The sequence below is a fragment of the Columba livia genome, chromosome 12 (assembly GCF_036013475.1).
Source record: "Columba livia isolate bColLiv1 breed racing homer chromosome 12, bColLiv1.pat.W.v2, whole genome shotgun sequence".
Classification (NCBI taxonomy): Eukaryota; Metazoa; Chordata; class Aves; order Columbiformes; family Columbidae; genus Columba; species Columba livia.
This window is the reverse complement of record NC_088613.1, coordinates 9,188,056-9,212,762: the sequence shown is the minus strand read 5'-3', so window position 1 is coordinate 9,212,762 and position 24,707 is coordinate 9,188,056. Positions and strand designations below refer to the sequence as shown.

General features: G+C 50.2%; 4 protein-coding genes and 1 non-coding gene across 11 annotated transcripts in view; 1 reads left to right on the top strand and 4 right to left on the bottom strand.

Moving 5' to 3' along the window:
- Nucleotides 1-2,966, bottom strand: part of SEPTIN6 (septin 6) — a 29,845-nt gene extending 26,879 nt beyond the window's left edge. For 5 of the 6 annotated variants that reach the window (XM_065077793.1, XM_065077790.1, XM_065077791.1 and 2 more), the window contains exon 1: nt 2,814-2,965. In XM_065077793.1, coding sequence (XP_064933865.1) covers nt 2,814-2,840 — 27 coding nt within the window. In that variant the 5' untranslated portion in view covers nt 2,841-2,965. Of the gene's footprint in view, nt 1-2,813 lie in introns of all 6 variants that reach the window. The other variant, XM_065077789.1, reaches the window with a different exon arrangement.
- A 2,652-nt stretch (nt 2,967-5,618) lies between these two features.
- SOWAHD (sosondowah ankyrin repeat domain family member D) lies at nt 5,619-8,170 on the top strand. Its single transcript, XM_013372035.3, has one exon. It carries the CDS (start codon nt 5,913-5,915, stop codon nt 6,921-6,923), a length of 1,011 nt encoding a protein of 336 aa, XP_013227489.1. The 5' UTR covers nt 5,619-5,912; the 3' UTR covers nt 6,924-8,170.
- Nucleotides 8,171-13,717: 5,547 nt separating this feature from the next.
- Nucleotides 13,718-16,045, bottom strand: RPL39 (ribosomal protein L39). The gene is made up of 3 exons (XM_065077786.1): nt 15,843-16,045; nt 15,508-15,611; nt 13,718-14,047 (listed from the first exon to the last, which is right to left on the bottom strand). Exons 1-3 carry the CDS (start codon nt 15,843-15,845, stop codon nt 13,999-14,001), a joined length of 156 nt encoding a protein of 51 aa, XP_064933858.1. The 5' UTR covers nt 15,846-16,045; the 3' UTR covers nt 13,718-13,998.
- On the bottom strand, nt 14,491-14,622 carry LOC135575302 (small nucleolar RNA SNORA69). Its single transcript, XR_010465789.1, has one exon. It is a non-coding gene; the product is annotated as a small nucleolar RNA SNORA69 (small nucleolar RNA).
- UPF3B (UPF3B regulator of nonsense mediated mRNA decay) lies at nt 16,007-24,373 on the bottom strand. Of its 2 annotated transcripts, XM_065077776.1 has the most exons (10): nt 24,070-24,348; nt 23,842-23,948; nt 23,620-23,726; nt 21,599-21,697; nt 21,144-21,254; nt 20,455-20,498; nt 19,594-19,782; nt 18,944-19,095; nt 17,939-18,251; nt 16,007-17,087 (listed from the first exon to the last, which is right to left on the bottom strand). In XM_065077776.1, the coding sequence occupies exons 1-10, from the start codon at nt 24,235-24,237 to the stop codon at nt 16,941-16,943; spliced, it is 1,437 nt and encodes a 478-aa protein (XP_064933848.1). In that variant the 5' UTR covers nt 24,238-24,348; the 3' UTR covers nt 16,007-16,940. The 2 variants fall into 2 exon arrangements, with proteins under 2 accessions (XP_064933848.1, XP_064933849.1); XM_065077777.1 differs by lacking the exon at nt 17,939-18,251 and having other exon boundaries at nt 16,639-17,087; nt 24,070-24,373.
- Nucleotides 24,374-24,707: the final 334 nt, after the last annotated feature.

The window sequence follows — 24,707 nt, the reverse complement described above, 5'->3', positions numbered from 1 at the left end:
ACTCAGGACAATTTCTGGTGGCCTGGACTAAAGGAAAAATGGAAAAGGACACCATGCCAAAGGAAAAGCCTCCACTTGGTGATATTCAGGCAGAGTACAGCAAATAAAGAATGCTACAGCTCTGAACCCAAGTGACCCAGTGTCCAAATGAGGCCTGCACAAGAAAACACTCCCAGAGACTGCAGTACTGTACTTCTACATCTAACTGAAATGAGTGTTTCTGTTTAGGACACTGACAGCTGACATGTAGTACTTCCCACACAATTTACCACCTCTCTCCAGATGAGAATCACTTCAAACATCAAGACCTTCAGAGGATTTCCAAACAACCGCAACAAACACAACAGCACTACCTCTCAATGAAAACAAATCAAGCAACACTCACAGACCTCCATCACCATGGCCACTGTGCACAGCAGCCACTTCTCTGCCTCTCTGCCACCCCATTAAGCCAAGACCTGGGGGGGTTAATCCCTATACCTGAGACAATTCTTGCACACAAAGTCAAATGTCAAATTGCAAAGCAAGGCAGAAGCTCAAGTCAGGTTTCCACAGCACAATTTTTCAGATCATCTTTAAGCTAAAACAAAATCAGATCACCTCTCATGACCTCAGTATTATAGCATCCACTTCCCCAGACTGCATCTTGGCTCTGATTAAACAGCAAATTGGAGCAAAACTTGTGCCAATTGCTTCTCACTTACACAAAGGTGTAGTTCTCTTATGCAATGAGAGAATTATCCAGCAGACAGTATAAATGTCCTTCATGAGATAAATGCAAAGCAGGAATGTAAAGTGTAAGTAAAGACTTTGCATTTCTTTTCCTTACTCAGCTGATAACAAATTATGAGGATGGGTATAAAAGAAAAACAACAGAGAACAGGGAGAGAAATAGTCCTGAATCAGCCACCACAAAAAGCAAGAAATGTCTCATCAAAGCTCCTGACCATTGACCACCCCTTTCAGACACATTGCATCATTCAGCCATTCAACATTCACAAAAGGTCAAGCACTTCCAAAATCTCAAATTCTGACAGCTCTTAAGATTACCTTTCTTTATGCCCCTGCCAATGGGCTGCAGAAACATCATGCTGTTTGGATATGTTCCCAGGAGAAGCCTCCTCCAGCAATTAAAAAATACGTATCTATATGAGCAGTCTTAATGATTTTTCAATCCTGTACTACAGAGAGTCCGACAGTGCCCAGCAAGCCTGTCTGTATGTGTCCTCCACCCAGGGGGAGCAGGGTGGACACATCCTCTGTGGGTCTCAGCTTTTAAATCCTGCACCTCCCACACTGGCAAGGACAGGACACGGGTCTCAGCTCAGTGGTGACAGGACCATCCTGGCCACTCAGGGAGGAGGGGGTTTCACCAACCATCTCCACAAGAAATGTGAGTTTAGATGAAGGGTTCCCTGTGACAGAGGCAGGGTGGTGACCCCAGTTCCCCCATACGCCTAGCCCCAGCTCTTGCACATGTTTAACCCCATCAGCACACACAGAGCAGCCCTCTGCATCACCAGGATGTTATGGCTGATGGGTCCACGAACCACAGTCATGACCAGATGCCCAAGAGCTGGGCTGAGAAGTTGTCTGTCTGGACAGAGGCATTTTCAATTTGCAGCACACTAATTTCACGTCTGTCTCATAGCTACCTCTCCCTTTTTTTGCCTCCAAAGACAGGCTGTGCCATATCATAATTCATTCCAGGCCACTAGCAGATGTCTGAAACTCCTGTACGCTATCTTAGGCAAGCCTAATGCTCAATTTTCTTTAAAAGACAGGGGAGCAAGTGAGTCACTTTACATACCTTGGCAGTCACATACAAGGCAATTGGTATGTCCAGCAGGAAATAACATCACAAACTGGCAAGGAATGGCTACATCTACCCGTTGAACAAGATCGGGTCCATGCTAAAACCTACTGCTTTGAAGATGAAATGGCAACCATTCATCTCAAGTATCATTTCTGTACTAATGAATAGACACGAGAGTTGGAAGCCCATCGAATCGCAGACAAAATGCTTCCACGTGCAAACATGCTACAGATGCCTCCTCTAACAAACGCAGAGGTGACTGCTGCTCTTCTGGATAATTCTCGGCAGGCACAGAGAGCTCTGTGCCACGCCAGGAAGGCAGGCGGGCACCAGCGGCAGCTGTGCCCAGGGACAGCACCGCAGGGGGACCCCTGGGGACAAACCGCGGCGGGGCTGCGGTGCCGATGCTCGGCGCGGGCTCCCGTGGCTCCTCCGCACACAGTGCTGGACCGACGGCCCTCCCTGTACCACGCACGAACGAGCACGGGATGACGGTTCCTGCGGGAGCAGAATGGCATCCCCGGAGAGACAGGGATGGCAACGAGCACCTTGCTCAGTACCGCACCCTGGCTGGCGAGGGGTCCCCAGCCCAGGGCAGGCGTGCAGGACGAGGCCTCCGCAGCACGGCGGTCCGACCAGCCCCGGGTTGCGCTGCGGGTCCCTCTGAGGCCACGGCGGGGCCCTGGGACGGAGGAGCTGACACGGCAGGATCCCCGGATCCACCCCAGTGCGGGCGGTCCAAGGTCGCCGGGCTGCTGCCCCGCAGCCAGCGGGGAGGGCTCCAAACCTCCCCTCCCTCAGGCAGCCCCGGCTCCCTCACAGCGGCCCGCAAACCCCGACCCTCCCGGAGGCCGCCGCCGCGCCGAGCCCCAGAGCCCGCCGGAGCCCCCAGGCCGGTGCCCCCGCAGCCCGCGCTCCACGCGGCGCACCCTGACGCGGCCCGGCCATGCCCAGCCTGCACGAAGCCGCCGGCGGCAGCGCCCGTCCCCGCTCCTACCTGCCGCGCCACCTCGGCCGCCGCCATCGCTGCGAGCCCGCCACAGGGCCCTCCCCGGCCGCGCGGGCGGCTCCGGACGCGCCCACCGCGGCGCCGTGCGGGGGGGGACCACCGCACCCTCAGCCCCGCCCAGCCCCGCGTCCCTCGCGCCACCGCCCCTTCGCCCCGCCCCACGCCGCCGTCCCTCCGCCCGGCTCGGTCCCGTCGGTCCCGCAGCCGCTGTCCCGCTCCGGGAGGCGCGAGTTTGCCATTCCCCCCAACAACGCCCGCCCGCGATGGTGCAGCCCGTGCTGCGGGCGGGGCGGCGGCCACCGTGTGGCGGGGCGCGCGGCAGGGCGGGCGGTGGCGCTGCCGGGGCGCGGGGAGCGGGGTCTCGGGCGTGATCCCCCGGCCAGCGGCGCCGCAGCCCCCAGGGACACGTTGAGCCCCGCGGGTGCCCGGTGAGCCGCTGCCTGCAGCCCGGCCGCGCCCTGCCCGCCACCGGGGCCTTCCCCGGCCCCTGCCCGCTCCCAGCACCGCGGTGGGTTCCCCCGCACGGACTCCTCGAGGCGGGCCCGGGGGGATCCTGCGGGGCTGAGCTGTCCCCCCCCGGTAACGCGGGCTGCGCGCCTGACCGGGGCTACGGCAGAGCCGTGCACGCTGGGGCTGAGCTGGGGTTTATGGCTGGGTCTGAGATCTCCCAGCCTCAGTTAAATCACTTGCTATGTAAAATAAAATGTCTGTGCGCTTTTCACGCCTTCCCTGAGCTGCATCGGGACGGTTCACGCTCGCCTGGAGACCCGAGGGAGAGTAGCTGTGCTGGTTTCAGTGGCAGCAGCGCCCCTTGCCCAGCCCCTCTCAGCCCTTGACGCCCCCTCAGCTGCCCAGCCCAGCGGGCAGGGGCTGGTTAAGCCTGTGTGCTTTGGGGGTGCAGCTGGTGCCACTTGGATTTCCCTACATTTCACGCAAGCACAAGCATCAACCGAAGGCTGAGAGAGAGGAAACTCAGCCCTTACCCAAAGCAAATAATTTGGCCAGCCCCTGAGACCCCAGAGTACAGCCCGCAAGGTTGGCACCATGGTTTTAGCCCAGTTGGAGTTCTCCCGTGTGACCAGACATGACCAGTGTGACCCTAAATGGGTGGTTTACTTTGCACTGTCCATGCCCTCATTCTCGCAGAGCAGCACCTCATTTCCCTCCTTGTTTTCCCCGGCTGTTGCCCAACAAGCATTTTAGACAGTTCCCAGGATCTGACGGCTGTGTGGATCAAGTTCTCTGCCTCCCCAAGCCTGCAGAAGCCACCCACAGACAAAACCAGGCAGCACCAGAAAGGTAGCTAGGGGACAATTATGTTCTCACCACCAGTCATTTGGGTTTTATGGGGCGAAGCCGGCTCCCCATGCATCTCAGAAAAACTGGTTTAAGTGGCTGGAGAAAGGCAAAGCTCCCTCGAGGGGAGCTGGCATGGATCTTAGCTGCCTGACCAGCCACAAAACCTCCTGGTGACAGCTCAGCCGTGCTGTGGGTGTCTGAGGAGTCACGGATAAGAAAGCCCTTGGGAGAAACAGGACTGGGGGCTTTCAGGGTAGAGGAATTTGTACAAAATGAGGGTACAATTCGCTGGTGGCTGCATCTACCAGCAGCATCAAGCATGGGGCCTTGCTGAGAAGTGAAACACAGCTAGAGAGGGATGCCCCAATGCCGCTGGGCTGAAAAGTCAGGTGGCAAGAGACCCAAACCCCTGCCCCGGGCTGGGTCTCCCTTACAGCATGGAGGCCCCCGGCCATCGGGAAATTGTCCTCTTGGGGCAGTAATCTCAGCCTTCCTGAGCACAGCACCAACAAGAAGCATTGCAATGGTGGGGGGTAATTTTGTAGTGGGGGGTAATTTTGTGGTGGGGGCTGTACAGCAGGTGCCTCAGCAATGCATCTGGGGCTTTGGGGTGCCGCCGGGGCCAGAGGGAGTGTCCCCAGGACCAGTGTTACAGATTTACACACACCAGCCACCGTAACAGGGTCCAACCCTCAGATCCCGCTGAGAATGCCAAGTCCAAGTTATGTGAAGGTGTCCTGTTAGTCTTTTTTCAGTTGTTCAGTTAGAGCTCAAGCTGGGAGCCTCCAGAGTGGGTCCCCTACCCCAGTTTGTAGAATCATAGAATCATTTTGGTTGGAAGAGACCCCTAAGATCATCAAGTTCAACTGTAACCTAAATCTAGCACTAAACCATGTCCCTGAGAGCTTCATCTCTATGTCTTTTAAACCCCTCCAGGGATGGTGACTCCACCACTGCCCTGGGCAGCCTCTTCCAATGCCTGACAACCCTTTCCATTAATAGATGTTTCCTAATATCCAATCTGAACCTTTCCTGGTGCAACTTGAAGCCATTTCCTCTTGTCCTGTACCTCCCAGTTATACCTGTTCCACCCGTCACCCAATCTACAAGTCCAGTCACAATTCTGCCTGATGGGCTCTTGATTTCTTCTTGTTTTTCACTGTCACTGGCCTGGCCTTCCTCTGAAGTTACTTCATTCTCCTTTGCCCTCATCTTCTTCATTTTTCTCATATCTGATTAGTTCAGTGAGTTCTGTGTTAGCAATATTAGTTGTATCAAAAGTTTATGCTTAATCAGCTCTTGCAGCCTGAGGCTACAGCTACTTTAGCTGCTGATGCCGAGTGACTAATCCTAAACGAGACCATACAGAGAGAAGAATACAGTTAATCAAATTTCTTCTATAACTTTGGGCTGGGCTGCCCAGGACCCGCCACCTCCACCCGCCCCAGCAGTGCTTGTGCTCTCTGCAGCCCCTGCACGCAGGTCTGCTCCCCCTCGGTGACACCGCAGGTGACGAGCAGGGCCTGGGGGACAGACAGCCCGTGGCTGTGGCCGTGCCCTGCGCCTGCAGCAGCCGCAGCGTGACCAAAGGTCACCTGCGCCGCCCCGGCAGTGCGACAGCGACGTGGATCCGCCGCCGTGCCCGCTGTGCAGAGCTGGTTCCTCCTTTGCCTCCCGCTGGGACAGGAAGCGTGGGGTGAGATCTGGGGAGCCGAGCCCAGCTCTGCCCCGCCGGGGAGCGGGCTGCCGGGGAGCGGGCTGCTGGCCAGCCCTGCGGCGGGCACCGCCATGGCCGGGCAGGAGCGGGATCAGGGCTCGGTGGGGCAGGGGGAATCTGGCATCACCCGGACATTTGCCTCCCTGAAAGCCACCCAGCCCCAAACAGGGAGCCTAGCCCGCAGATCCCATCTCTGGCCAGCTGCCACAGGGAGCAGGGAGCGCTTCCATCCGCTGCAGAAGACAGACACCAATAGGAGCATCAGCCAGGGCAGCCAGGGCCCAGGGAGCTGGGGTAGGACAGCAGGCAGGCTCTCCGTCGGCCCCGGCAGTACCCGGAGGAAGGAGCTGAAGGAAATCCTCCTGCAGAGCAACAGCCCTGGCAGCACCAAGCGGCTTTCCACCACTCAGAAGATGTTCAACAGCAGCAGTCTCCTTGCAGGGCCACACCAAGAGCAGAAGTCCGAGCAGAGCCCTGAGGTGCTGTCCCTTGCCTTGGATCCCCTGGAGCACGAGTGGCTGCTGACGGTGGCCCAGGGCGATGCGGACAACATCGTCCGGCTGCTGGACTTGGATCCCAGCCTGCTGACCAGAAAAGACTTTGTGACGGGCTTCACCGCTCTCCACTGGCTTGCCAAGCACGGCCACCATGAGAGCTTCATCCAGGTCATCTCCCACGCCCAGAAGAAGGGCTATGCAGTCAACGTGAACATCCCCACGGCCAGCGGCGGGCTCACCCCCTTGCACCTGGCCGCCTTGCAGGGGCACGAGCTGCTCATCAAAGTGCTGGTGGGAGCTTATGGGGCAGACACCAGCCGCAGGGACCACAATGGGCGCAAGGCTTGGCAGTACCTGAGGGCAGACACCCCCAGGGAGCTGAAGGAGCTGGCGGGGGCCTTGGAGGAGGACTTGGTCCAGCTGAGCTCTCACAACACCAACAACAACTGTAAGTCATCCAGAGAGGCCAGGGCAGGGCAGGACTGTGTGGACTCGGGGGCTGAGGGGAAAGCCCAGCGCTCCTGGGGGCTGTCGACCCTCCGGGACTTTGTCAGACAGACATTTGCTTTCTTCCAAGAGCGCTGAAGCTCCCCTGGCCCATTTGCCTGCAAACGTGTGCTGAATAGCAGGTGGAAGAGCCTGCAGGGAGCTGGGAACTTGGTGAGGGCCAGCCCTCAAAAACCTGGAAAAGTGGGGATTAACCCCCTGCATGGGGTCACTGCAGCCACCCTAGGTCTTGCGTGGTGTTTTGAGGCTGTGTCAGTGTGAGTGTGTGTGGCAACCATGGCCATCGGGAGCACTGCCTGGGGACAGCCCTTCCAAAAAGCCCCCTGTCCTCGAGGGGGTTTTGCCCCCCGCTCCTGCTGATGGGCACCCCTTGCTGCAGCCCAGCACAGCCCCACAGTGGGGGCTGGTGTGCCAGCCCTGCTGTGGAGCTGCTTCTCCAACATGCCGTGCCCACGTGGGGATGCTGACCCACCACGGGACGTGGTGTCCCACGCTGGGGGTGCATGATCGGGCTGCCCGTTGCTGGCTGCTGGCAGAGTTTGTATGTGGCTGTAGGTGCATCAGGCAGCAACTCGGTGACTGGGTTCTCCCACCTGTAAAATGAGGCCACTGGCACTGCCCCGGCTTCCAGCAATGCTGTGAGGTTGGACTGGTCATGGCACCTTGGGTGCCTGGATGGAGTCACTGGCAGAATATCATCAAAGTATTTCACAATCATATTCTGAGATGCCAGGGTCCTGGCACTAGGTTGATGGTGGAGAAGCTTCAGAAACAACCCCCCCCATCCCGCTTTTTAATGTCCGCTTTTCTGACAGCAGGGAGAGCGGGTACAGGCAAGCAGACTGTGCCACCGAGCTGGACTTTCCAGCTCCCTGTGAGATCCAAGGGTCTCCGCCACTTGTGCCGCCTCTGGGCTGTTGTTTGTTTATGACAGATAAAGCTGCTTCTCAGTAAAGTAAGAGCCAGAGGAGGCCAGGCCTAAAGAAGTGTTTCAAAGTGGAAGACAAGTCCCCCTAGCAGCACATCCCTGGGACCCCTGTCCAGGGGAGCCTGAGACGCTCAGCTGTGCTGGGGATGGGGCTGGAGCAGAGGAGGCAGGAGGGACACCCTATGGGTGGCATGCAGTGGCTTCCCTGGGGACAGGAGTCCAGGAGCAGCTCTGGAAAGATGACTCATTGCTCGAAAACATGGAAGAGGTATGAAGGCTGTGAGATTATCTTTGTTGCTGTTGAGGTCATGCTCAAAAATGAAACTCTTGAGAAACATCCTTGCAGCAGCATAACCGTGCATAGTACCAGTAATTTCATTAAAAGGGCAAAGCCTCTGCTTGCTTGTTTCGTGTTTTGTTCACCAAATGGAGCTCTGCTCACCTGATTTCCACTTGCTTTTCACATTCTGCAAGGCCAGGGCTGCTTCAAAATATCTTCAGAAAAACAACATCCCCTTCCTCTTTTTTACCAGCACGACACCATTTCTGCTCCCTTAAAGAGCAGTTCCATTTGAGAAGTGACTCTCAGACAGCGGCGGGGGAGTTCCTGTTCCCCATTACACATCAGCAGCCGTTGTGGGGACAGCTCACTTTGGGGGGAAGCTGCAGTTTCTTTCCATCTGCCTTTCTGGGGATCTGCAGATGTGACCGAGGGATTCGAGATGATCTCTGGCCTGGCTGCATGAGTGAATTTGCACCATGATGCAGAAGGATACACAGGTAACTTCCTCAGGGGAGCTTGAGCCTGTGGGCTTCATAGACCCTGAGCAAACCCCATTTACATTCAGACCGCGATCTGAAATGCTGCTTGGACCCTGGAATAACCCAGTCAGCAGTGGAATAGCCTGCAGATGAGCAGATAGTGATCCAGTGACTGGACAGTAACCAGTCCAGATGACTGGGCGGACACATAGATGTGTCTGGACAACTTTTTAATCCCTGAGGTCAGCAGTGGAGACACACAAAACACACCAGGAACAGATTTAATACCTGATCTACACTGGTTTGGTAATGCTTTGTCTCCAAGAGTTTAAAGACTATGGCAACATAGCTCCTTCCAGAACTTGTCTGGGCACATCCACGCCACTGGACAGCAGGCTGGCTTCCAATGAGTCTGGTTACACCAGTCCAGAACACCTGCGATCTTTAGCTCTGGTAACCAAAAGCGCTGTTGGTAAGACTGGGAGGTGCATGCCTGATGAAATATTTTGTTACCTGTTAGTCCTTTATCACCCTTTCACAGCAGCGTGCTCTGAGGGAAAGGGTGTAGGATTGCTCTAACATCCTCCTCTGAGTAAGGCACAAAGTAAACATTGGAATTAGTGAGAATTTCCTTGAAGGAGCTGTTTCCTTGGCATTTGTACCTCCAGCTTAGTCCCACTCTACCAGGAAACCTGGACTGCAATGTTTCATTCAAAAGAAAAACTTAACTGGCAAATGCTACACTCAAATACCACTGAATGATTTTTAGCACTTACCTCCCCTTGACAGCCAGCCAAACCCCCTGAAGGCAGCTTTTCCCCCTATCCTTGGGTTGTGGGTTTGAAGCTGTATTCTGCTCTGAGGCAAGTTATGCAGGCACTTCAGCAGGAGCAAAAGCAGAGCCCTGCTCCTCTGGGTGCTGGTACAACACACTCATCAACACCGCCCCCGCCTCGCCTGCCCTGCAAGGGTCCCTCTCCACAGAGCAAAAAAAGGACCTTCAAATGGCAGTGCCCTTTCTGCTGCTGTACCGTGTGTTTGCCGCAAACGCCACTGCCAGTGACCCACCCCTCCATCTGCACGGTGTGTGTTCGCACACACAGAGGGGCAGCTGGTTTGGATATACAGACATGCGTAAAAAGTATTCCTCAAGTATTCGATGAGCTCTAACTCTGCTTCTCACTCAGAAAACAAAAAACATACCCACCAAAATTAATAGACCAGAATATGCAAATTATTTAGAGTTTAACACTTCTGTTGATGTCTCAGTTATTATGTGTTAGCCCAGCTCTGCAGAGATGTGTGATCCACCCAGGCCACAGGGAATGAGAGGGGAAAGAGCTGCCACAGGAACAGAAATAATTCAGACCCAGAGGTATTTGTGCTGGTTAAGGTCCTGCAGAAAACTGATTTTAAGCCAATTTTAATTTGTACTAAATTTACTTTGTGCTATCCCTTAATGTCCATCTTGAAATCTCGAAAAACAGATTCAGTCAAATGGGGAAAAATAATACAAGAGGTTATTTTCCAAAGCAGCTCCTTGGTAGAAGAATAAAAATAGCACAGTAATGATAGTAATAGTGAGACGGTCTGATAAAGAGTGATGAATAGTTCAGCCTATTGCTCCAGAAAGCTTTCCCACAAATACCATGGAAAAAACTTGTCTTTCTCCATTCTCAAGTCCATGAAGTTATTTTTTCCTCAGCCAGGTTCTCATAGACACAATTAAAGAGAAACTCTGCGAGCATCTTTGCCTGCCGGCAGTGGTGATGGGGAGAGGCAGGGAGCAGTTCAGAGGGCCCCAAGGCAGATCTTCGATCCTCAGCAGTGCTGTTATTTCCTGAGCGCTTTTAAAAACATTGGGGTAAAAGTGTCTGCAGCACACGGGCCTGTGTTGAAATGTTTCTGACAAAGCTGTTTGCTGCTTTCCTGTTGTAGTGACTTACTGCTTCCTCCCCTGATAAAGAAGGAGAAACTAGACTCTTACCAGACAGGGAAAGAAGCTAGAAGATACCTCAAAAGTGTCCTGAAGCTGGGAAATATCCCAGCCTTGCTCTCCTGCACTCACATAAACTGCCAGCACATTTTAGGAGGGAGAGACTGCCCCGAGCTCTGAGTGGGGTGTATGTGTCATAGAATCATTTTGATTGGAAGAGACCCTCAGGATCATTGAGTCCAACCATAACCTAACTCTGGCACTAAACCATGTTCCCAAGAACCTCGCCTAAATGCATTTTAAACCCCTCCAGGGATGGTGACTCCACCACTTCCCTGGGCAGCCTGTTCCAATGCCTGACAACCCTTTCTGTGAGGAATTTTTTGCTTATATCCAACCTAAACCTCCCCTGGTGCAACTTGAGGCCGTTTCCTCTTGTCCTATCACTTGCTACTTGGGAGAAGAGACCAACCCCCTCCATGCTACAACCTCCTCTCAGGCAGTTGCAGACAGTGATCAGGTCTTCCCTCAGCCTCCTGTTCTCCAGACTGAACAGCCCCAGGTCCCTCAACCACTCCTCATCAGACCTGTGCTCCAGACCCCCCACCAGCTTTGTCACCTCCTCTGCACTCTCTCTAGCTCCTCAATGTCCTTCTTATCATGAGGGACCCAAAACTGAACCCAGGATTCAAGGTGGGGCCTCATCAGTGCTGAGTTCAGTGGCACAATCACTTCTCTAGTCCTGCTGGCCACACTGTTCCTCATACAAGCCAGGATGATGTTGACCTTTTTGGCCACCTGGGTACACTGCTGGCTCATGTTCAGCCGCTGCCAATCAACACCCCCAGATCCCTCTCTGCCAGGCACTTTCCAGCCACTCTTACCTGAGCCTGTAGCGCTGCCTGAGGTTGTTATGACCCAAGTGCAGGACCCCACACTTGGCCTTGTTAGACCTCATACACTGGCCTCAGCCCAACGATTCAACCAGTTCAGATCCCTCTGTATGGCCTTCCTGCCTTCCAGATCAACACTCCTACCCAATTTGGTTTCATCTGCAAACTTACTAAGGGTGCACTCAATCCCCCCATCCAGATCATTGATAAAGAGATTAAACAGAACTGGCCCTAATACTGAGCCCCGGGGAACACCACTCGTGACCAGCTGCCAACTGGATTTGGCTCTGTTTGTTACACATTTACATGTGCCTGGCAGATGTTGCTGCCTGGCGTTATTTGCTATGAACTACAATGTGAAGGAGATAAAACTATTTGCCTTCAACATGAAAAGCAGCAACACAGAAGGTGTGGCAGCCTGAAGCTTCCTCAGGAAGCTGCCACCCAGGCCCTGAGCCCCAGAGCTGGCTGAACCCAGCACACAGCACCAGGTGCTGCGCAGCCCTTGGTGTCAGGAGGGGCTTTGCCGCAGCCACATCCAAGAACGGGCTGGCACCTTTGGTTATTTCCTGCTGATCAGAGCACCTGTTCCGGGTTGTGCTGCAGAAGGGAAAGGAGCAGCAGCCACACAGGACCTGGTGCTGAGCCACAGCCCCCTCCTCCACTGCCCTGCGGTAAATAGGTGACATTTGACAAGCCCCAGCGGAGAATCCCCGTGTCAGGGAGCTGCACCGCTGACTACTCTGAGCAGTGCAACCCCTTTGTTCCTCTCTCCTCTTTTTAAAACAGCTACCAGCTCTTCCTTTGAGCAATGTCTTGAGTTACTACCCTTCTGCTGAGAATGTTTTAAATTAAGCTGCACCTGTGGCTGGCATCAAGACTAACTGATCAAAGCAACACATAGCTCCAAAAAAACCTTAGAAATAAGGGACATGCAAACATTATGTACTAATCTATAGCAGTATTGCATTTTGTAGGAGACAAATCTATCCACTCGCCTTGCTGTATTCCTCCCTTTCCTACCTCCTAAGTTAAACTTTCTTTCATCTGGTTATTCCACTGCAATCACTGCCCAGCCAGGATCTCAACTGCAGGCCCCAAGGGCTGCCCTGCCCCACATCCCACCCCAGAGCAGCTCTGCCCCACATCCCACCCCGGAGCAGCTCTGCCCCACATCCCACCCCAGAGCAGCCCTGCCCCACATCCCACCCCGGAGCAGCTCTGCCCCACATCCCACCCCAGAGCAGCTCTGCCCCACATCCCACCCCGGAGCAGCTCTGCCCCACATCCCACCCCAGAGCAGCTCCCGGTGCCACGAAGCCCAGGATCGTGAGGAGCCATCCACAGCTAACGCTGGCAGGTGTTGGGGGAAGCCCTGCTGGTGTGCTCCTCGGGCGCCCGACAGATAGTCTCGGTATTCAAGTATCACTGATTATTTGCAGCTCTGCCTTCTTGCTCCCTGGGCAGGTATTTTTATAGTACTTCTGAGTACGTAACATTTCAGTTCTTGCCCAGTACCATAATGCCATTATTTGCACTCTTCAGTACTTCCAGCTCAGACATGCTCTTACATTAACAGAGAAAAATAAAGGTTACTTGGCTGACCAAATGCCAGCTGTGCTTTACCACATGGCCTACCCTGTATGTTCACGAGGGTGATGTGGGATAGTGGTGGAGTCGAGAATCTGCAGCCGTGACAGAAGCCAGCCATGGGGAACATACATGCATCTCCTGTGTAAGCATAATGCAAGAGTGCAGGTTAACTGGAGACTGAGTTGGTTCAGCAAAGGGTTTTTTTAGTCTAGATCCCCCCCATCTGCTACAGCACACTGCAAATGGGAAGCCACCTTACCCGAGCGGAGCATTCTGTGTGCTTTGCTTTCCAGTCCCATAAAACGCATCCAGCAGCTACACAGACATGCCGTTAGCAAATTCTGACAATGCTGCTTACTTTTCTTAGTAACATTTCCTAAATCTACCGGAAATGTGATCCAGACTCTTCCCTGGGGTCAAGTAGGAAGAGACTGACACTCCAAACAGCTACTGCAGCCACAGTGGTTATGGACCATAAAGCAGAGTCTGCCTTTTCCAAACCTGCCTCCAAAAGCTTTTTAACTATTTCAGTTTGTCTAGTAAAATATTTTTGAGCTGATTTTTACTCCTTTAAAAAATTTGTACTCTTTGCTCTTAGAGGTTTACAGTAGGTGAAAAGACACAGCCTATTCTATCTGAAAAGAGCTGACAAGGTTTCTCACACTGAGATTATATTCACCGTAATGTTACACAGTAACATTAGTTTTAACTCTCTGTTACTCTCCCACTATATATATATGAAATAATTTCAGCCAAGCCATTCAGGTCCATATTTATTAGCAAATCTGTACACTGCCAATAATCATGCTGATGCCTGAAGGAACGAACACTAATAGAACACAGTCTTCATGTTTCAGATGCAAATTGTTTCAAGGCTTTCCCAGCTAACATCAATAACCCAGACTGACTTTTAAAAAAAGACACGGGGGCTGCAGCCCAACATTATGGAAGGAATCGCTCGGGGGTCGCCAAACCACAGAGCAGGTGTATCCATCTGACGCAGAAAGACGAGTGACATTAGAGTTCCCAGGAGACAGTCTCCTACAAGCCCAGTTTGGTCCTTCTCCAGTGTCTCCTTTTGGAGTTGTACCTAAGACAAAAGCAATGTAAATTAGCAAAGTGCACACACATATTTGAGGATCCAGATGGACTGAAACAGCCCTGAATTAGCTCAGGGCTACAGTGCTGGGCTGACCACAATCATCAGCTGTCTACTTATCTTTTAAAAATGTCTACCTCTGTTTACTTTCTTCGTTTACTAACCAACTAGCACATTACTGCAAGAGAATCTAAACCTCAGAGAGCTACAGCTGCCTGCAGAGATGCATCAGTGCTGGCGTGTGAGTATCACACCTCCTCTTTTGGAGACGAGACCTGCGATCTTGTATTGACTGCCCAATGGTCATGAAAACTACCTCTTGAATGTAGTTCACAGTCTAACACAAAAAGTATCATTTTCATTAGAAATAAGAAAGCAAGCAGTGTATGGAATGTATATTCATTCTAGGAAAGTATATTAATTTATGAGTATGTACTTGTACATGTTAAGAACCAGCAATTTCACCACTGCATAGGTGAAACCAAACAGGGTGTTAACAGAGTCACTGTCAGCAGGAAAATGGCAGTACTCCCACGGAATGAAGCACTGTAATTGCAGCCTGCTTTGGCACACAGTTTGGATAAAGCTGATGACTGAGGTACCGAAGTGCCACAGGACAAAAAATCATGATTTTGCCCCATGAACAAGTATTCCAAAGTATGCAATTCAGCTAAAACAGAACCCCTTTGTAAGCTGGTATCTGGAAGACAAGAATACAGTCTGGGGCTGATTTTTCCTGGAAAGAAACAAGTTAGAAATCGCAGGAACAGAACGGCCTGAGCCCGCCACCGCTGCTGTTATTTGTCCAAAGCAGTGAGGACGGTGACCATCTGGGAGAAAGAATCCCATTCCCTGAAGAAGTCTAGACAAGCAAGCGAGATAAAGAGCTAGCTGCACAGTGCGAATAAGCAAATTGTACTGGCTGAAGCTTCTAAACTAGATATGCACCACCTTCTGCATGCCTCACATCCAGCTAGCTTTCCACAGTACTCTCTTACTGCATTTTCTTAAATATGGTACTTGAAAACAAACACTATAGGCAAACAAAAGGAACTGTTGCAATTTAATTCTGCAGTCACGTGTCAAGGATCTCATACTATCAATTTTATCTCCCATAGACGTCTGGTCCTTTACGCACAACCTTCTGTGTCTCACAACACCCATGCTGAGCAAGGTACTGCTCCTTCAAAAATGCAGGATCCCAGAGGGGAAAGGTGCTGGGAAAGGGAATGTCAGAAGCATGGCAGCTACCAGCATTCGAGTTCTGGAACACATCATCCACAGGTACAGCTGACGCTTTCATTTTCAACGTGCCACCACCACCACCTGTGGGCACTTGCAGAGCGCTGGAACGAACTGAACTGCTGCAGAGGGGCACGGAAGCCCCACGCTGCCTCAAGAAACCCCAACGGGCCGACCCTGCCCGGCGGAGCCGCGTCTGCACTAATTACCTGATCTTATTGCCCGTTTTCATGCGAATCCACTGCGGGATGGGCCGGTTCTGCTTCTGCTTCTTGGCCAGGAAGCGCTTGATCTTGAAGGTCTTGTGAGACGACTGGAAGAGAGAGCACCGTTAGTGACCCCGGCGGGGGGCAGCTCTGCCGGGCCCGGGAGGCACCGCCCCGCGCGGTGAGGCGGCCGGCGGGCCGCAGGGCCTCGGCCAACGGGGGACGGGGAAGCTGCACCCGGGGCCCTCCCGCACGACCCTGCTGCCGGACAGGCCAAGCCAGCCCGCGGCGGGGAGAGAGCTCGCGGTGCGGCGGCGGATGGCGGCCGATGGTCTCACCATGGCCCGGCGCTGCCCGGCGTCCCGGCGATGGCGGCGGCGGAAGAGGAAGGGGCGGGGGAAGCGGCGAGAGAGGCGGGCGCAGCGCGGGCTCCGCGGCCACAGCACCCCCTGGCGGCCCGGCGGGCCCGCCCGGCGCAGCGAGTGAGGAACAGCGGCGGCACTCGAGTTTCTGCGAGTTTATTGGTTCTCGTACAAAATCGCTATGGCTAAAGTTCGCTAGCTTGGGAGGAGCTGCTACTGGTGAAGTCTCTTTCTGGGCTGTAAAACAATACTTCAGGTTACGAGGGAAGATGAAGCAGTACTGGGAGGACAGGAGGTTGGAAATGTTTCAGACTCTAAAGAAAGGAGAACGCTGGAAAAGAATAGGGTGCTCAAACCAGCTACATTTGATTGAAAATAAGCATTTCAGTGTAGGTAGACTTTACATAAGAATTTGTCAAGAAGTACTCCAATGTTAAGCCAGCTTATTCATACACTCCAGAACCACGGGAGACGAAGGTCTCTCCCTCCCTAACACTGTTACTGCTGTGCCAGATGTGTGATTACTGCCGTGCCAGATGTTCTCTCCACATGCCAGAAGGCTCCTGTTTGCCGCTACCTCAACCAGCCCAGCCTGTGAACCTGTCTCAGCGCCAGGCTGACAGAATTTAGCTACCACTGCCTCAGGTAGGAGCACCACACAACACTGCAAGACCTCTGTTCACTCCGGGCACCTCCAAGCTCGCTCTGCTGAAGCGCATCCAACACTGGCTCTGATCACTTCGCAGTAAAGCTCTGGCTTTAGATCCAGGTGTCATCTCCTCCTGACTGCATGACTCATTTATTTTCATACTTAAGGCCATAAAGTCCTACTTCGCAAAGATTCTCTTCTCTGTTGTAATTAGATGCCAGGAAAAATAAATTCAAATAACTGAAAATACAATAACACATTTCAAATTCCGAATCTACAACTGAGCTTCTTTAACCAGAAACATCCAACAGCACCATGCCCCTTTTCTTCCTTTGTTCCTTCTTCGTTTCGAAGGCACTTCTGGATTGCGTAGTACATGCTCTTTGGCTGCACAGACAGTCAGAACGCTAAGGCTTGCATGCTAGTCACTCCTCTTCCTTCGTGGTACTGGTCTCACTCTCTTGTTTCTTATCTGCTCCCTGATCTGTGGGCTTTGCAGCACTGTCTTCATACTGACACAATCTGCTTCGGCTTCGGGCTCCTGGTTGGTACAGCTGCATAGCTGGACGATCCTGAAATAAACCAAAACTGTTTAGACTCTTTCACAGCCCCATGCTCTCACGGTTATTACGGCAGTCATACTAGAAATGGCCCAAATACAAACTTCTCAATTATTCTACCATGTTGGCAATGTAACTTCAACTGTCTCAAACCAAGGTTGCCTCTGTTGTAAGGCAACATCCCTGTTCAGGCCACAAAGAACACTGCACATAGCTGAAGTTACTCGTACAGAGTTTCCTGCTTTGACGAGTCCAGCTCGCCCTCTCTCAGAACAGAGGCCAACTCCCAAAGCTGCTGCAAAACCCTGAGTTTCATTTGTACAATAATGCCTCAAGTGATACGGAAAACTTGCATGCTGAGGCTGCAAAAATAGATTTGCAGAGTATATAAAACTAAACTGAAGATATTATTTCTTGAGTTTACAGGAGATCTGTCATATTCTGCATGTAGCAGTTTTGCCCCTGTTTCAGAGGAACCTGTTCAGTCATTCTCATTTTAAGATGTATTTTCAGGCACATATAACATCAGCAGAGGTACAGGCAAACTACTGATGCTCTACTGACACCTTAAAGATACAAACTACGGCACAAGTCAGCAATTAAAAAGAGATCAGCGCCTTTACAATTTAGCCCATAGTATCTTGGCTTAATTCCTATACAGTAACAAGAAATATTACAAACAGTTTTGCAAAGTTTAGTGGACAGACAGGCAAGCTTCCTAGCAATGGCAGCAGAGTTTGTTACCAGAACAGGGAAAAGTTTAAACAGATAAACCACATAGTTCTTTCCTCAAAGTGCTTTTATCCTAAAAGCCACAATATGGTCCCTATGAATCAACACATGAATTTAAAGAAATCCAGCACCTTGTTTCTGATACGATCCCTCTTAATTGTATCCTCTTTTTTATCGTCTTTGGTTACTTTCTCAGATTTGTCCGTGCTGCTGGTAAAGTCTGTAAGATCACTTTTCTTTCCCTTTTCTCTGAGTAAGTCTCTCTCCTTTTTCACCTCTTCCTCTTTTCTTCTAAAAACCTTCTCTTTCTCAAAGCGCTCTTTCTGCCTCCGACGCTCCTCTTCTTGGCGTCTCAGTTTCTCCCTCTGTGCTCTCTCATATTCTCTGTCTCTTTCAAAATCTCTATCTCGGTCCCTGTAGTCCTTTACATACTCATCTTCTGATCTGTATGAAAACAAAACTGAAAATTAAGCTCAAAAGATTCATCAAACAGGGCTGGGAGATTAATGTAATACTGGTGTAAATTTGCAATAAGGAGTTGACACCCTGGTAGGCTTTAGGGAAGCTGTAATAACCTGAGTCATGCACGATAACCAGAGATGACACGGACTGCTAGCGTTTCCTGGCCTTCCACTCACATAGCTGGCTGAGTCTCCTCTGGCTTTGGAAAACATCCACATTTCTCTGTCTCATCTCTATTTCTCACATGGCAGAAGTGAACCTTGAACAGATCATGGAGCTGCTGAGAATGACTTTGACCTTCTACTAGACTTAAAGGGACTACTAACTGGAGTACACTGCTCCTCTTGCCATGGATAGAATTCCCTCATTGCAAGGACTGTGCTCACAGCCTGCTGCAGGTCACCTACACCCAGGCTTCTTCTGCTGAGCTCCTGCAGCAAGTCACAAAAATATTAAAGTTTGTCTGCTAGTGAAGAATTCTCAGGTAATTCATACAGCATTCTGTAATCACTGGGACGCTGCACTGCCACTGAGAACACACCCCGTGCCTCATATCAGGAAAATAATTTGAAAGGAATTTCAAAACATGGTCATGGCAGAGCAGCCTAAGCCTCAGTATGATCAGGAAACACGTTAGATAGACACATATATATTTATAGCAAGTACTAGAATACTTTTTTGCCTTCTCTTCTTTTGTCTCCCCATCAGATCGTTTGGCAGATGCACTACTCGCATTTTTTTCCTCCCTCAGAGCCTCTTTTTCCAGTTTCTTGGATTTTTCTTTTTTCTCCAAGTCTTTTTCATCTTTTTCAGGCTTCTTAAGTAGCTACAAAGAAAACAGAAGTCTCAACTAAAAAGCTCACTCTAACACATATTGTCTGGCACAACACCGAAATTGCATCAAAGGAACCATAGTCCACAGTAAGAAATAAACGTTAAAGTAATGTTACTGCAAACTGTAATATTTCTAAAAGCTGGAGTGTATGAGTAAGCATCATTCACAGAGCAGACTAAGATTTTTCTCCTAAAACAGGCCGTTTTAGAAAGCTTAAAAATAGTCTCCATACCATAGTGAATCCACAATTCTGTTTACCACAGCATGTACAACAGTCACATGACAAAAGCTTTAAATACTACGATGAAGCATTACAGCATGTAAACCTTTACAATGCCTAATATTTAATATTACAAAAGAGTGGTAATTTACTAACACCAAACTCATGTGATTCTTCACACAATTCTCAAAGCACATTTTGAGAGACTGATATACAAATAATAGGGGGAAAGGGAGTGTAACAGTTTATAATAAAGAACTGTTCTAGACCTTAATCTTTGGTTCTTCTTTTGATCTGTCTCTTTCTTTTTCTGGGCATCTGTCTACTTTCTTCAGTTTTTCTGCTTCTTTTCTCTTCCTTCTCTCCTCCTCTTTCCATTTTCTTCTTTCTTCTTCTCTTTGTCTTTTTCTTTCCAATTCTCTCCTCCTCCTCTCCTCTCTTTTTTCTTCTCTCAATCTCTGTGTGTGTAAAAGCAAAGAGAAAGTGTATTTCTACACTAGTAAACATCCCTTTAAGCCTAACAAGATACCCTGCCAAAGTGATAAAGTACTTAATCACTGAATAACTCACCTCAAAACTGCCCTTACCAGAAAAGAATAAAAAAAATCCTGCTGTCTCTATTGTTCTGTTGTGAACCTGAACATGATACAGCAGCATTTCACTTTTTTCTTCACTCATAACGCTTGATTTATACTGCCTTAAACCCAAACACAACACCGGCCTCAGCCTTTATCATTCTAATATTAGTTAAATCTGCCCCATCTGTGATTTCCTCCATCACTAAAAGTTAAAATGAGATTATGTGCTAGGAGAAAGATCATTCACAAGGACCTTGGCTATAACCACATTGGAAAAGGAAGCATTAAAAGGAAGTCTGGTTTGGCAGTGCCATAAGAGCCATCTAGCTGTAACCAGAATGCATGTGAAGCACCGCTATTCCTACAAAGGCCAGTGTTCTAATAGTTTAAAATACCTGAGCCAAATGTTAACAAGGGAGGTGGGTCAAAAGCTTATTCTTCAAAAGGAAAGACAGAAACATTTCAATGTACACACCGCAATATACATGTCCATGCTTTAAATGAGCAAACTGTACTTGCAAGCAACAAGACGACTCTGGAGATAAGCCTTACCTGTTTATTTTTCAAGAAGTTCAATAAAGGAGTAGTCTTTTTAGCTAGAAAATATATAAAACAAATGTAAACAATTTGCCTTATCAGATACTGCAATACTGACAACAAAACCCTACATGAAACAAAGCAGCCTTATGGATTATCCATCCTATCTCCTCTCACACAGAGCGATACAGCAGTGAAACAAGGATTCCAATCCTATCCCTGAACAGCAGCAACTTTCAAGGTCTTGTAAACTTCTTTAGGACTTTCCCAGATTCTCTCACTTCAAAACAGATACCTGCAACATCATTAAAAATAGACTCTTCTGGTCATTTTTATGGTATTTTACCAAATCACAATATCTCTTAATTTGTGCCTGCATGGAACATCACTGCTTTAAGCATTTTGCGTTAAACATCACTGCATGTCCCTAAATGCACCCGCTCCACTGCCTAGTCTGGCTAACAAACATCTGACTAGCAGCTTAAACCAGGAAGGCACTTTATAACATAAAACTTAAACCTACAGAAGAATTTGGGCATGGGAGCAAAATAAAATACAATAATATTAGCCTAAAGGTTTAACAAATACCAAGCACACAAAAAAATTCAGCCTCCTCAGGGTTGAGAAATCACAGCTTCAAATTACACCACATACATTTATTTGTGCTCTAGTAAAATGTAGCTAGAGTACATAGATTTTCATACCTATTAGCTCTTTGTTTCTTGCCTCTATCTCCTCCAGCAAAGTTTCAGGAGTGGAGGTTAATTTTTCATCATCTGCACTGTAACTTTCCAAAAACTTCTTGTACTCTGGATCTACAGGCACAGAAAAAGGAGGGGGGGAAGAGATATTGTAGCATCAAACAAATTTGCATGGCACACTGCTGGAAATCTGGGTTAGATCTGCAGGGGTTGTATTGTTTGTATGTCACCTTTTCATAAGTTGGCAGCTCTCAAATGAGCTGCTGCTGCATTATGTTTGTCTGGGACAACCCTCTTTAATAGATTTGCAGCAGAGAGAGCAGTGCTAAAAAGCTTCACATATAACTAGGCAAACATTCTATTGATAAACTACAGTGTCACAGTAAAAACATTATATTCAAACTACTGCTAGAACTTTCAAGCCTACACATGCAGAAGAAACTAGCTAGCTGTTATACCATCTTCAATAGTTCCAGTTTTGGCATCCTTTTTCTTACTCTTCTTTTTTGCAGCTTTTTGGAAAGGTGCAAACTCAACTATGGCAGCATATTCCTGACCTGTCAAGAGGAAAGGGAAAAATACATTAAAAAAAGATGAAATGGATATAAAATAGAGTATATTGTCCATGTCTAAAGCAAGAAGACAAGCCTTACAAAAACCACACAATATCAGAAGAGACTACTTGAACAGCAGAAAAGAACTACTGTATTTTGAAAGCCACTTAATAAAACAACATTTTACAGACAGCAGAATTCATGAACTGAACACTCTCACTACGTTAACAAAACAGTAAATTCACAGACTCACAACAGGTAGGAAAAACCGGATTTAAGACTGCCCACAACTGTCAGTTCAGCCACCTCAGCTACACTGCACCATATAATATCCTCATCCTACAGACCATGCACTCATTGTGCAAGTAGAACAGAATATTTTAAGTTAATGCAACTGAGGCAAATCTCAAATTTTGGCAAAATACAATAGAATGCAATGCATTACAGGCAGGATCTACAGTTTTATGACAATAATGTTACATTTATGGCTGTATAAACCTAACATTGCTGTTATTGCAAATACAGTCTGCTGTGACACTGCAAACCACCTTATTTAAAAGATCTAGGTGTTATGAGAACCTTGTCATGTAACCCTTCTAAATAAGGAATAATCTTGTGTACAGAGCTTTGCATCACATAAAACACCCAGCTGGATGAAATGTAAAATACAGTACTTGAAACAAAGTTCAAGGTGAACTCCTTGGCCTACTGAAGCCAACAGGCACACCCTTGTCAAAGCTTTCGCTGAATATGTAAATTGAAGGTCTGTCAATGAAAGACTAACAACTTTTAGAGCTACCCAATGTAAGCAGTTCCAAATTGTAACATTTAAAAACATGAGATATACTGAATTCCTAAAACGCATTTAGAAAAAACGCAGCAACTAAATACTTGGATGTTTAACCAATGAATTAGACAAAACATTTGTTTCCTGCAGATTAATGTCTCCAGAGAGCTGTAATTTTCACCGCTCAGACTGCAAGCAAGAAGCTATTCCTTTTATTGAATGACAAAGACTCAGTTGTAAATTGGAACAACTAATAATCAGAATTAAAAACTGACCATAATGTAGTCACAGTGGACAGAACAGGAGAGGGGAGTAGTAGAGGGTGACATTGGTACCCTCAGCTTCATTGAGGTTGGACAGTGACACCACCCACCCACTTTCACTTTTCAGACTTCCTACTGAACTGTGACAATGCAAGTATTAACCTCAGTAACACAGCGACTGGTTTTATATTGACATCAGTACTACGTACACATAACTGGGTTTTACACATAATGTGCAAAACTGATTTAGATTAGTTTCCACAAAACATAATAACTTTTCTTTGTTCTTTGAAAGCCTGTATAACATTTGGCTAAGGCATTAAGACAAAGGAAACTGAGACACTTGAGAGAGTGCAGAGAAGGGCAGTGACACTGGTGAGGGGCCTGGAGCACAGGTGTGGTGAGGAGCGGTTGAGGGACCTGGAGAACAGGAGGCTGAGGGGAGACCTTGTCACTGTCTACATCACCTGAAAGGAGGCTGTAGCATAGAGGGGGTTGGTCTCTTCTCCCAAGTAGCAGGTGATAGGATAAGAGGAAATGGCCTCAAGCTGTGCCAGAGGAGGTTTAGATTGGATACTAGGAAAAAATCTTCATGGAAAGGGTTTTCAGACATTGGAACAGGCTGCCCAGGGCAGTGGTGGACTCACTATCCCTGAAGGGGTTTAAAAGGCATTTACACGATATTCTTATGGACGTGGTTTAGTGCTAGCTACGTTATGGTTGGACTTGATGATTCTGAGGGTCTCTTCCAATTGAAATGATTCTACGAAATCAGAAGTTACATGTTGCTCACACCTGTCCCTCTAAAATTCAACCAGCACAGCGTGCACACAGCAGGAGAAACGTGACCACACAGCCAGGCTGCGCTCGCTCACCTTTGTGATCGACAAAAACATAGCCGTCAAAGCGGTCCCTGAAGAGGACTATGTCTTCCTGGTTTTTGAAGTTGATGTAGGCTCTGGAGAACATGTGCGGGTACAAGCTGCAGAAACACAAGACCGAGAGCACGGATGACAGGGCGGCAGCACCTCCCGGGCCCGGTCGGCGGTGGCAGCGGCGGCTCTGGGGGAACCGCCCGGGCGGCCCGGCGGCCGTACCTGGAGTCGTTGGCGAAGAACTCGAAGTAGTCGTGCTCGGGCAGGGGCTGCAGGTGCTCCTCCAGCTGCTCCTTTGTCAGGCTGGGCGGCAGCCGGCGGATCACCACCTGCGGCGGGCGGCACGGTCAGTGTCGCTGTCCCCCCGGCGCCCCCGCCCTGAGGGCCGCGGCGCGAGGCCCCGTTACCGCGGGCGGGGGGGCCCCACCCCGAGCAGCGCGCAGGCCCCACCTTGCTGAGCGTCTCCTTCTTGTCCTTGGGCCGCTCGAGGCGGTCGAGCTCGGCGCCGCCGGCCCTGCCATCCGTACCCGTGGCGGTGCCCGCCCCCAGCAGGGCCCCCGGCCCGGCGGCAGCCCCGCGCCGCTCCTTAGGCCTGGCGTTCTCCTTGTCCTCCTTCATCCCGGCCGCGGGGCAGCGCCGCACGGCCCCACCCGCCCATTGGCCGCTGCGCCTCTCGCGCGACTGCGCCTTAAAGGGCCACGAGCCTCGGCCGAGGCCTCCCCGCTGCCGGACTACAGCTCCCGGCGTGCACCGGGGCTGCGCACGGCCCGTCAGTCTGGACCGTCCTGGGCTGGAAGGACACGGGGGTCACCGGGTCCAGCTCCTGTCCCTGCACAGGACAATGTCACAGTTCACACCGTGTGTCTGAGGACGTTGTCCAGCCTCTTCCTGAACGCTGTCAGGCTTGGGGCCGCGACACCTCCCTGTGGAGCCTGTTCCAGTGTCCAGCACCCTCTGGGTGAAGTTCCTTTTCCTGATGTCCAACTGAACCTCCCCTGGCACATCTTCCTGCCGTTCCCTCGGGTTTGTTGTTGGTCACTAAAGAGAAGAGATCAGCACCTGCCCCTCCTCCTCCCCTTGTGAGGAGC

What these genes read in the sequence shown, in the direction of transcription:
- SOWAHD (XM_013372035.3), top strand. Translation starts at nt 5,913, where the DNA reads ATGGCCGGGCAGGAGCGGGATCAGGGCTCGGTGGGGCAGGGGGAATCT.
- RPL39 (XM_065077786.1), bottom strand. An exon ending in AAAACGGGCAATAAGATCAG is followed by an intron (nt 14,048 to 15,507) that starts GTAATTAGTGCA and finishes CTTTTGTCTTAG; the next exon opens with GTACAACTCCAAAAGGAGAC.
- UPF3B (XM_065077776.1), bottom strand. Translation starts at nt 24,237, where the DNA reads ATGAAGGAGGACAAGGAGAACGCCAGGCCTAAGGAGCGGCGCGGGGCT. An exon ending in AACTGGAACTATTGAAGATG is followed by an intron (nt 21,255 to 21,598) that starts GTATAACAGCTA and finishes CTGTGCCTGTAG; the next exon opens with ATCCAGAGTACAAGAAGTTT. An exon ending in AAAGAAGAGAAGGCAAAAAA is followed by an intron (nt 18,252 to 18,943) that starts GTATTCTAGTAC and finishes GTTTTCATACAG; the next exon opens with ATCAGAAGATGAGTATGTAA.